This window comes from Nansenia antarctica, assembly GCF_963989245.1.
Source record: "Nansenia antarctica genome assembly, chromosome: 5".
Taxonomy (NCBI): Eukaryota; Metazoa; Chordata; class Actinopteri; order Argentiniformes; family Microstomatidae; genus Nansenia; species Nansenia antarctica.
In genome coordinates, this window is record NC_137690.1 from 20,493,637 (window position 1) to 20,506,779 (window position 13,143).

General features: G+C 39.2%; 1 protein-coding gene across 1 annotated transcript; it reads left to right on the forward strand.

The window, feature by feature from the left end:
* Window positions 1-6,427, forward strand: lrrtm4l2 (leucine rich repeat transmembrane neuronal 4 like 2; the record flags this gene model as incomplete). Its single annotated transcript, XM_080531452.1, has 3 exons — window positions 1-4; window positions 649-2,279; window positions 6,359-6,427. 3 exons carry the CDS (start codon window positions 1-3, stop codon window positions 6,425-6,427), a joined length of 1,704 nt encoding a protein of 567 aa, XP_080387578.1.
* Window positions 6,428-13,143: the final 6,716 nt, after the last annotated feature.

Genomic DNA, 13,143 nt, shown 5'->3' on the forward strand with positions numbered 1-13,143 from the left:
ATGGGTAAGTGTGGACTACTTTTAATATAACGATCAGATGGACAGTGGACTACGTTGTGCGTTCTTTTACATGAGAGCTAGTACGCGAAGGCTGGTCTGGATGTACGTTTGATTTGCGAAAGTTGTGTGTTATTCAGTTATGCAGTTATTCAGTGATTTTTTTTTTTTAAAGCCAAGTGGGGTCAGATAGTTCATATTTTGCTCTGTTTTGTACTGTAGCTACTGTACATGTCTGATGTCTTTAAATGATGCTTCTACTGCAGTTGGTCCTTGAGACATACAGTTTTAGTAAGCCCTCTCATAAAGAAGATGAAATGTTCAGATATGCAACAATATCCATGTATCCTTTATAATGTATTAAAAATACATCCTTTTCCACTCACATACATTATACATCTGAATGTTGTTTAGGCTTGATTCGATTCTGCCTATGTTGTATACTATATTTCAATCACCTAAAAGTCCCCATAAAAGATACCCATTGCCCATACCCATTCCCATAATTCCACTTATTATCATGCCATTGTTAAAATATATTGGGGCACAAGTACACTTATTTTTCACGGATATGCTCAAATATTGAAATGTAGGCATGTGCTTTGCTTCTCAATCTCTGTGCTTTGCTTCTCAATCTCTGCTCCCCTCCAGGTTCCCTTGTTTGGGATGGGAGACTGTCATGTCTTCTTCTCCAGGCATCTATTCTGCTGCTGCTCAGCAAGGGGGAGAGGATGTGCCCCACAAGTTGCCGCTGTGAGGGGAAGATTGTTTATTGTGAGTCTGGCATCTTTCAAGACCTCCCAGAAAACATCTCTACTGGGTGCCAGGGTCTATCCTTGCGCTATAACAGCCTATTGATTCTACTGCCTTACCAATTTGCTCATCTCAACCAGCTTATCTGGCTTTACCTGGACCACAACTCTATCAGCGCCATAGATAACCTAGCCTTCCAAGGCGTGCGGAGGCTCAAAGAACTGATCCTCAGCTCTAACAAGATCACACATCTACACAATAACACGTTTAATGGTGTGCCGAACCTGCGTAATCTTGAGCTATCCTATAACCAGATACAGTCCCTGCAGCCAGGTCATTTCTATGGCCTGCGTAAGCTCCAAAATCTTCACCTTCGGTCCAATGGTCTTAAAAGGATCCCCATACGCACTTTTCTAGAGTGCCGCAGCCTTGAGTTCCTGGACCTGGGTTACAATCACTTGCGCACCCTAACCCGCACCACCTTCTTGGGTTTGTTTAAGTTGAAAGAACTTCACCTGGAGCATAATCAATTTTCAAGGATTAATTTTTTTCTTTTCCCACGCCTTACCAACCTCCAGGCCCTTTACTTGCAATGGAACCGCATACGAACCATCAGTCAGGGCTTACCTTGGATCTGGTATACACTGCAGAAATTAGACCTCTCAGGAAATGACATCCAGATCTTGGACCCAGCAGTTTTCCATTGTATGCCAAACTTACAAATACTGAATCTTGACTCTAACAAGCTCAGCAATGTGTCCCAGGGCACAGTTACAGCCTGGATATCCCTCACCACCATCAGCCTGGTTGGTAATGCCTGGGACTGTAGCCCCAGCATCTGCCCCCTAGTGGCCTGGCTGAAAAACTTCAGAGGCTCAAAGGACATCAACGTGATATGCAGCAGCCCCAAGTCAGTTCAGGGAGACAGAGTTATGGACATAGTGAGGAACTACTCAATCTGTGGTGACATAGAAGATGATGTGCCAACCGCTGGTCTGATCACAAGGCAGACCACAACCCAAGCTGTAGACACCACAAGGCCCACACCTCCCTATTCCACAACTACAATAACCCAAGGTCCTGCACCAACAGTACAAAGACTTCCATCGCAACCTCTCCCTCCCTTTGTGGCAGACAAGGTGGCAAGGGAGTCCACTCTAACAACCTCTGCCTCTCCAGAATCCCCATCATTTATCCCAGAGCTAGAGTTTGAGCATATGGCCTTCCATAAAATCATTGCAGGCGGTGTAGCCCTGTTCCTGTCTGTGTCATTGATCCTCCTGGTGATTTATGTCTCATGGAGACGCTACCCCAATAGCATGAGGCAGCTGCAGCCGCACTCAACCAAACACAAGTGCCGGAGAAAAAAAGGCCAAAAAAAGGCCCGGAGGCAAGAGCTTGACCTTAACTCTCCCTTACAAGAGTATTATTTGAGTTACCATACCAACTCTGAGACTATGGCTGCACTGGTAAATGAGACAGGGGCCTCCCCCTGCACCTGTACTATCTCAGGATCCATAGAATGTGAGGTATGATCTGTCAACCCCATCCTAAACATGCACTCTACAGCTGGGAGTCAGGTAAATGTTTTCCACAGGGATGCACTGTGTAAGGCCCTGAGTGTACTGTATGCCTGAGTTAAACCTCCATCCTATGTTTGACCTTGTTGTCACCCAATGTGCTTGTATTCCTCATTTTAATCTTCATAAATTGTAACAAAAATGTCTGCAATATTAGTAGGCTCTCTATATCAATACTTCACCATGACATTCAATATGATCAGGATGAATGGTCAATAAAGACCATTCATTCATTCATTCATTCACATTAAACCTAATGTAACAAGACAATTTGACAGTTTATGCTTTTACAGTATGAAAAATGCAGGTAAAGTAATGTATGTTGATTGTGGTCACATAGTATTCCTCTTCTGTATATTATGACATGCATGGAGCACGTGTCATCAGGTTTAATAACCAAAAATTAGGGAGGCTTTACATGGATGAGGTTTACCTATTTAACAAAATACATACAATTTTAAGTTATCTCTGTATTGCCATGGTAACCTTCTAACAGCCTACGAGAATACTCATTATCTGTTTGTGTAGTGCATAGAGAATATTGAAGTGTCTTGGATTGTTTTACATTTAACATAGCAGATTGTACATACTCTCTGACATACATCTATATCAGTCACACTTCTTGCTTCTCATAGTTGGATTAATACTGTTGTATCAGTCTAAATAAGACAATGCAGAAATGAATACATAACTAGTCAATAGGGTTAGACTGCCACCTATTCCTGAAAATCACTCTCTATCCCAAAGACATTTTGCTTGTCTATGTGCCTGGCAGCTCTTATTAAGGCTACTCAAGCCATCTGTTAACGTTGACCCTAATTCTGACCCTAAACTTTCAAAAACAGGCTGTACAGTCACCTTACACCAGTTTATTTTTCTGTCACATTGACATGGTTTGTTAGGGAAACATGCAGGCTCTGAATTGCAGTCACTTGAACAATGCTTTTAAAGAAAGTTCTTAGTTTAAGAGGTGACATTAAAGATATGGAAGTACCCTACCTAATGATTATTTATTTTAGCTAACCCTTTTATAAAGTGAATGTACTCTTCATGTTCACCTTTGAATTCCGTTTAAGCTGCTTAATGTGATCTAAAAATATGACAGCACTCAACGTAGCCCTAGACAATAGCCTAAAATGACTTCATTGTGACAAAACCAATTAAATGAATGGATGTTGTAAACAGTAATGTTCTTTTGTACAGCTGCATTTACTGCAGGTGTTTGATTCAGCAACATGGAAAGATGTACAGTACTGTAGCAGGGAAGCAGACCCTGATTTTTGTGAGAGATGAGATATTCCCTTAGGTCCTCATGGCTTCCCTATTCAACCACAATGGTATGGGTTAATGATAGTGTTAGATATTGTGATGTGAAAAGTAGGGGTGAATGGACAGGATGTCATGTTGTGTTTATATGTACTGTAATTGTACGTAAAGTTGCTGTAGCATTCGCCCCCTGTGCGGCAGCTGTAAGAGTGAGCAACATCGCAACATGTTTCCCTCCCCGTTACCACTGTGTAGTCTTCTGTGATTGTCCTCTGTTCTCTCCCTCTTTTGGCACTTGCCTAATGCAACAGCAGCAGCATCCTCCATGCTGTGCAAGTTTGGGTTGGTGTGGGAGTGCAGTGTTTTTGCTGTGCGAAAGCTAAGTGAAAGAACAGGCATGACAGCTGCTGAGCGAACAAAGGTCAAGGCACTTTTGCGATTAGGAAAATACCACCCGCCTCCGTCTGTCCTCTCTTCTCCTCCTCCCTCCCTTCCTCAGCTCCCTCACGGAAAGGAAAGGAAATTAATGTGGGCAAGGAGACATGTGTGCATGTGTTAAAACAGGCAGGATTAGGGGAACTTGTTGCCAATGTGTAAAAGCTATTTATATCTATGAGCTATCCTACCTCATCAAAAAAGGTGACATTCAGTCCCTTTAATTTGAGCATGATAATCTTATCCTTATTAGGATCTCGCTGCTGGTCAGAAGGTTACTCAATGTGTCAGTCATTCTTCAGACCTGGAGAAGCTATTATACTGTATACCCCTTACAGTAGGTGTTATATATAGGCTGGTATTAGCAGCTTTGAATCATTAATATAACCATTAATAAAACTGATTATATTAATAATCAGTAATATAACTATTGGATTTCTATATATCAGACCAAGCACAAGCACAAGTTAAAGCTATGATTTTTGACATGTATCTAAGTAAACAAAAGCATTGTACCAAGGAAGCTTGATTGAAGTAATTATCACCCATGTTGTCTTCATCTATGGGAAATATAAATTCACACCATTGTACTTGTTGCTCCCTCACTCATTGTTAAAGGACCAATTCTGGGTTTGTTGTCTAGAAACTGGAACTAATTAACCAACACATTCTTTAACCGACTGACAGTCCTGATAATGTGCATAGTAAAAATGGTAGGAATGGTTGATGCTTATTTGTTTACAAAAATATGTATGCTCTCCATCATTCAATTCACTCTCTAAATATATGACACATTTTTTAGCCACTAGGCAAACATACTTCCAGCACTAGCCTCTATGATGAATTCCTTTGTCTGGAAAGTGAATGGCGTCTTCTTTGTGTATAAATAAGCAATCTTTTCTAAATGATTTCAAAATGTATTAGTTGATCTCCCTTTGCTTTTAGTGTAAATATGTGCATCTTAATCATCCCTTGATGTGTCTAATCTAGATTGACAGTGCAATTGCTTTTCTATTCTAATTAGCTTAAACCTATGAAAGGAGTCTTAGCGGAAAACAATAGTATATATCTGTCTAATCTTAATAATGTGTTGTAGAAATGAAACAGCTACTCTATGCTATGATTTGTCTAGGATTTATAACATTTTTGTTAACCTTTGTGTGCTTACAGTAAGTTATCACATAATGGACACAATAGTCCCCAGGTTATAATAGACATCTTGTAGATTTTTCCTCAAATGTATTATACTTTTATTTGTGAACAGCTAAATATTTAGCCTATAATCTCTCACATTTAGACAATGACATGCTACAGGCAGGGCGTATCATCTTAACACATTAATTTAAAGCTTCCAACCTGAGAAATGTTATAGACTACTCACTTCTAATTTACACTAGAGGGCAAATGTTTTTAGTACTGTCATAGTAGAATCACTTGAACCCATTATATCAGGTATTCCTTAAGGAATAAGTTAAATACAGCATGGTGTAGTTGAAGAAGGAAAATAAGCAAGCAAATTCATTTAGTGCTTAATAAATTAGCAATAAGAACGTTCCTTTGCATTGTATGGTAGAATCTACAGTAGCCAATCCTCTCAGTGCTGTATCTCTCCTAACAGACCCATACTGTATTTATTCATCTTGACAGATGTACGCACTTACCACTCTCTGCACATTGCTCTAATTAGTAGACGTAATGCTGCTTCATTATCGTAATGTTACAATGAAGCACAATTTGAATTGAATCCTACCTACGCTCAATATTCTTCAGTTGTATATGCTATTAACTATTCATTCTGTGTTCATGTATTCAATGTATACTATTTGTTAATTTAGTGAAACATAATGTGAAACTCAGCATAGAGCTGCATGTTTTCTCAACATTATGCAACATTCCTAATGTGTAGTTTGAGGTATGTTGTTTTCTTTTCTACCGATTCATTCATTTATCTGTGTGGTAATGGAGGTGCTAACACACTGCGGTCACACATAATACTTACCGTACAACAATTATTTATGTGTAATGCTTTTATGACATACCAACAGTGGATATGAACTAATGTAAGGCAATAATTCTAGGGTAAGGGGTTTAACCTGATTTGAGATTTACAATAGAGTATGATATGAAAATGTCACTGTGTAATTACATTTTAGCAACAATTATAAAGACAATTAGCTACACGATAACTACAATGTGCATGTGCGTGTACAGGACCCTAAAATCATTATAAGCATACACATTTTATGATGTAACAGTTTGCTCGCTATTGTAGATATAGAGACACATAAACACTTGTAATTGTTTTTTTCATTCATTGCCTCCCTTAGAATGAATACACGCACCCAAGACCTTTACCTGGAGCATGTCTGGAAGATACTATAGCCACTGTTCATTGAGGATGCACTGCACCACAACAAGAGGATCCCCACTACCTCAGTGGCACCATCCTACTGTTCTCACAGGTGCCACCCTAGCCCATCTGTCATGTAGGTCTGGACTACATACTGTTTATCGATTACAGTGTCCCCTCTATAGATCCCATGGGGCAGGAAATCAGTCACATTGGGATCACTGGAGTTTGGAGTTGTTTTTATACCTTTAACCTCATTGATTATTTCATACTGTGAACTGTGAACTGCAACTTCAAAGGTTGGTCACCTGGCTGTGTGGCATGAACAACTCCGAAATGAGAATGTTGTAATTGCAGCGTTGAGGCCTTGCCTTCGATCCAGTGAATGCTCATCCTCAGCTGTCGTTGTATTTTCTTTTTCATCTGCCAACATTCTTTTTGTTGTTGTTGTGTTTACACTCCTCTTGGTGGATTCTCAAGTGAGCAGGACACACAAAATACTGTAGCCCACTTTCAAATGAACCACTGGGATATTCCCCCAACTGGAGGCTTCTACCTGGGATATACAATGAAACATTGTTCCTCAATGAAAGCTAGTCTCTCTCCTGAAAAAGAAAAGAAAGATAGTTTCATTGTGACTACCTCCCACACTCAAAGACTTTGACAAAATTCTTCTGTTTAACAGACTGAAATGTATGTATAGTATATGGGCATGGTTGTGAGTTGTTTGTTTGTGGGTTGAGATTGGCCCAGGGTAACGTTAACATTCCATGTTGGAAAATAGAAGCGTTAGTTTATTGTACAATCATTCTGATTATGTTGGTCTCATAATGACCTTGTAAAATTGTTTACTCACCTCCTACTCATCTTTCTGTCTCTTTCCTTTCAACACATTTCAGTATCATGGGCCTGCATATTGGAGATTTTTGAGATTTTAAGCACACTATTCATCGATCTGTGTTGCTTTTATAGTAGCTGTTGTCATACAGTTATACAGTATAATGGACCACAGGTTTAAATTGCTTCGTTAGGATCATCATATACAGTAGATTGATTGATTGATTTGTACCTGACTCTATTTCCTTTTCATTATAAAACATGCTTATTTTTATCATGTGTATCATACATCATTAGTGGCAATGAATGCATTTATCAGTGATATTCCGTTGGAGACTGTTACAATCACATTAAGTAAATTGTAGAAGTTTTACAACATACTGTACTTCAAAATCATTATCACAAAATAACTGCATTCATAAAATGTTCAACCTAACTGCCGGATAATAACGACTTCATGCAATTTCCCTTGTATATTCTTGTCTTTGTGCTCACTGACTTTAATGCTATGATAATGTGTGTGGTCATGTATAAAATTCATTTGTCAAAGCAAATTATATGCCCAGGTTAAGTTATGCTGATGGGCATTAAGCTTTGTTCCATGAAATATAAAGGGGAAAAAAATGACTGATGTTATTTAGTTGGGTATAGAAGTTTTTAAAAAGTGTGTAGATTACCTGTACGCAGTGAATTGTTTGATTCCTCACCTTACTCCTCAAAGAACTCTGAGTAAATAGGATCACTTCGTTTTAATTGTAGAATTGCAAAGTATTGTCTGTTACTTTGTTTGTTATTTATTAAATTGTTCTGTAATACTAGGTCTACCTCTTTTTTCTGTTTAAGGCACAATCTGGGATTGGTGAATCCATATTTCGACTTAAATTAAATATAGCCATTGATGAATATAATGTATAATGTTATATAATTATATCCCATCAACACACAAAATATGAGCTTGTTTTCCATTGTTTGTGAACAGTGTCATTGTAAACACACACTGTATAGATTCAAACATAGTTAAAACTAGCATTTTCATATTCATGTCTGATCTGTCCTTGCATCCATAGCTCCGTCTATGAAATTGAGAGTGGTTACATTTTGAGCTCAATCCCTCATCTCTTTAACAAAAAAGTGTCTGGGAGACAGTTTTGTTGTTTGAATCCGAGATTGGCCCTTTAAAGCAAGCTCATTCTGGGGAAATTTACACTGCAGTATCTTTGATTCACATTAAGGTCTAATTAGATACATTTGTGGATACTCCACAAATTACATCTTGAAATTAACATTTTGTAATAACGCCCAACTAGAGTTACTTTTTGCATCAACGTAATTGTCCAAATATAACTTGTATTCAGTAAATATTCACTCAACTGGAAGTCTAATTACAAACGTGAAAAGATGATGAGAATCAACACAATGATGAATTAATTACCGTCATTACTCTTGGTGAAAATTGCCTTAAATTATATTGTCTTGTCATATTGTTTTGCTGTTTTCAAGCTGAATGTAAGTGCACAACACAAAAAACACATTTGATGAGGTTTTGAGAGAAAAATAAATCCCATTCCATTTATTTGGTAATCTCTTTCTCAAGGTCATCCTTTGGAGACATATCTCCAAGACATTTATGTATTATGTTTTAAACTGTACACAATATTCAATATCTTATTGTGTGATGGGTTTTATAGGAAAATGTCTATGTCTATGTATAATCTACTGTATGTATAGAGGCAAAAACAGCAGTTTTTAGATGATCCAACATTAGCTGCATTCAGTAACATCTAGCTCCATCTAGTTTACCAGATTAGTGACAAAGATCAATGATGACAAGAACATTTAAGGGACAAAATGGATACAGGAAATGATGACTATGGATGAATTTACATTGCCGTCCTTTGTTCATGATACTCCTTCCCATTTGGGTCACCAGTACTCAGTAAAGAGTTTGATGTTATAATACTTGGTATTTGGGGAATGAGAGGAACATTAAACACATGTATTGAGTACAGATAGTGAGTTGAACTTGTTTATCACTGAGTGGCAGTTCCTTCCCCCACTCTCCTCTTGGCAGGGCTGGGGGCACTGAAGTCTCCATAAAGCCTCTTACTAAGCAAAACCTCCCTGGCTTTGGGAAAGAAAGACTGTCCTCTTGGATTATGGTGTGTTGACCACCTCAGTTCGTAGCTTGAGGCAATGTGGTGTGTGTGTGTGTGTGTGTGTGTGTGTGTGTGTGTGTGTGTGTGTGTGTGTGTGTGTGTGTGTGTGTGTGTGTGTGCGTGCGTGCGTGCGTGCGTGCGTGTGTGTGTGTGTGTGTGTGTCTGTGTACGTGCGTGCATGTGTGCGTGTGCGTGTGTGCGTGTGCATGCACTCGTGCGTACATGTGTTGTGCGGAGAAAGCAGATGAAAGAAAGCGAGAGGGAGAGACAGAGCGAGAGATAGCGAGAAAGAGAGGAGTACATTTTCCATAGATGTTAGGTTTACTGTGCTTGGCCACTTGGGCCCACAAAAAGCAATATGTATATCTTGTTTCCATGTCTCTTAGCTATCATGTGGTGATGGTGTATGGTGCAGCAGTTGCAGTGGAAAACTATTGAAATTGAAATATTTACAAAGTTATGGATTCATAGATGCATATAATAATAAATAATGTACTCTCTTCAATCTTTGGTTCACTGCCATCTTTGATAACAATAATCTTAGGGATATACAGTATATCTCAAAAGTGAGTACACCCTTTAGATTTTTGCAAATATTCTGTCATATCCTTTCAGGGAATAACACTATCTTAATGAAACTTTGATATAACTTAAAGTAGTCAGTGTGCTGCTTGAATAACAGTATAGATTTATTGTCCATTGAAAATTACTCAGTACACAGCTGTTAATGTCTAAACAGCTGGCAACAAAAGTGAGTACACCCCATAGTGAACATGTCTAAATTGTGCCCAAAGTGTCAATATTTTGTGTGACCACCATTGTTATCTAGCACTGCTTTAACCCTCCTGGGCATGGAATTCACCAGAGCTGCACAGGTTGCTTCTGGAATCTTCTTCCACTCCTCCACCATGCTTGACTGTAGGCAAAACACATTTGTCTTGGTACTCCTCACCAGGGTGCCACCACACACGCCGGACACCATCGGACCCAAACAGGTTTATTTTGGTCATCAGACCACAGGACATGGTTCCAGTAACTCATGTTCTTGGATTCATTGTCTTCAGCAAACTGTTTGCGGGCTTTCTTATGCATCGGTTTCAGAATAGGCTTCTGTCTGGGGCGACGGCCATACCAACCGATTTGATGCAGTGTGCGGCGTATGGTCTGGGCACTGACAGGCTGACATCCCACTTCTGCAACCTCTGCAGCAATGCTGGAAGCACTCGCACGTCTATTTTTGGAAACCAACCTCTGGATATGACGCTGAGCACGTGGACTCAACTTCTGTGGTCGACCCTGGCGAGGCCTGTTCCGAGTGGAACCTGTCCTGGAAAACCGCTGTATGATCTTAGCCACTGTGCTGCAACTCATTTTCAGGGTGTTGGCAATCTTCTTATAGCCAAGGCCATCTTTGTGAAGCGCAATAATCCTTTTTTTTCAGCCGCTCAGAGAGTTCCTTGCCATGAGGTGCCATGTTGTCCAGCATTCAGAGAGAATTGTGCCCAAAACACCAAATTTAACAGCCCTGCTTATCATTTACACCTGAATCCTTGTAACACTAACGAGTCACATGACACCAGGGCGGGAAAACAACATCATTGGGCACAATTAGGACATGTTCACTATGGGGTATACTCACTTTTGTTGCCAGCTGTTTAGACATTAACAGCTGTGTACTGAGTAGAGTAATTTTCAAAGGACAATAAATCTATACTGTTATTCAAGCAGCACACTGACTACTTTAAGTTATATCAAAGTTTCAGTAGGATAATGTTATCCCCTGAAAGGATATAACAGAATATTTGCAAAAATCTAAAGGGTGTACTTACTTTTGAGATATACCGGTACTGTATATGTGAGCAACATGGGATTTATCATCCCAAAAAGGTATACCTATACACCTCGTTCCAAATTATTATGCAAATTATATTTTTCTCAGATTTTCCTAAATAGTCGATGCAAATGACAATCAGTATAATTTTCAAGTCATCAACCGTTAGAGTATAATTCAAATTTTATTGAACAAACCTCCCAATGATAACAGTATATTTTTTTTTAAATAAAAAACTCAAAATGCACTGTTCCAAATTATTATGCACAACAGAGTTTCAAAACATTTTATAGGTTGTAAAGAACTAAAAATGGTCATTTGAAGAATTTAGGGTTAGGAGGTCATATTAGGAGGTCATATTTACTGAAATCAAAAGCTATTTCAAACAAAAACATCTTAACAGGTCAAGTTACATGTTAACATAGGACCCCTTCTTTGATATCACCTTCACAATTCTTGCATCCATTGAACTTGTGAGTTTTTGGACAGTTTCTGCTTGAATTTCTTTGCAGGATGCCAGAATAGCCTCCCAGAGCTGCTGTTTTGATGTGAACTGCCTCCCACCCTCATATATATTTTGCTTGAGGATGCTCCAAAGGTTCTCAATAGGGTTGAGGTCAGGGGAAGATGGGGGCCACACCATGAGTTTCTCTCCTTTTATGCCTATAGCAGCCAATGACAGAGGTATTCTTTGCAGCATGACATGGTGCATTGTCATGCATGAAGATGATTTTGCTACGGAAGGCACAGTTCTTCTTTTTGTACCACGGAAGAAAGTGGTCAGTCAGAAACTCTACATACTTTGCCGAGGTCATTTTCACACCTTCAGGGACCTTAAAAGGGCCTACCAGCTCTCTCCCCATGATTCCGGCCCAAAACATGACTCCGCCACCTCCTTGCTGACGTCGCAGCCTTGTTGGGACATGGTGGCCATCCACCAACCATCCACTACTCCATCCATCTGGACTATCCAGGGTTGCACGGCACTCATCAGTAAACAAGACTGTTTGGAAATTAGTCTTCATGTATTTCTGAGCCCACTGTCATGCTGCAAAGAATACCTCTGTGTCATTGGCTGCTATAGGCATAAAAGGAGAGAAACTCATGGTGTGGCCCCCATCTTCCCCTGACCTCAACCCTATTGAGAACCTTTGGAACATCCTCAAGCAAAATATATATGAGGGTGGGAGGCAGTTCACATCAAAACAGCAGCTCTGGGAGGCTATTCTGGCATCCTGCAAAGAAATTCAAGCAGAAACTGTCCAAAAACTCACAAGTTCAATGGATGCAAGAATTGTGAAGGTGATATCAAAGAAGGGGTCCTATGTTAACATGTAACTTGACCTGTTAAGATGTTTTTGTTTGAAATAGCTTTTGATTTCAGTAAATATGACCTCCTAATATGACCTCCTAACCCTAAATTCATCAAATTACCATTTTTAGTTCTTTACAACCTATAAAATGTTTTGAAACTCTGTTGTGCATAATAATTTGGAACAGTGCATTTTGAGTTTTTTATTTTAAAAAAATATACTGTTATCAGTGGGAGGTTTGTTCAATAACATTTGAATTATACTCTAACGGTTGATGACTTGAAAATTATACTGATTGTCATTTGCATCGACTATTTAGGAAAATCTGAGAAAAATATAATTTGCATAATAATTTGGAACGAGGTGTATACTGTAGAATCCACTGTATATAGGTAGCCTACCATGCAAAACTAGGCTAGCGGCACAAAACTCAATGCATTGGGGAGAGTGGTGCATAAAAACTGATGCCTTTGAAATCTATGATTACTACAAATTCTAAATTGCTTAATTTAGTCCGAATTCGGCCTTTTGTGACTAAAAAACAACATCTCCCCTGTCTGGGAAGGATAAGGCTTGGCGCATATTCTGGGTTAAGCTGAGCAATCTCCACTGATGAGATAAAACA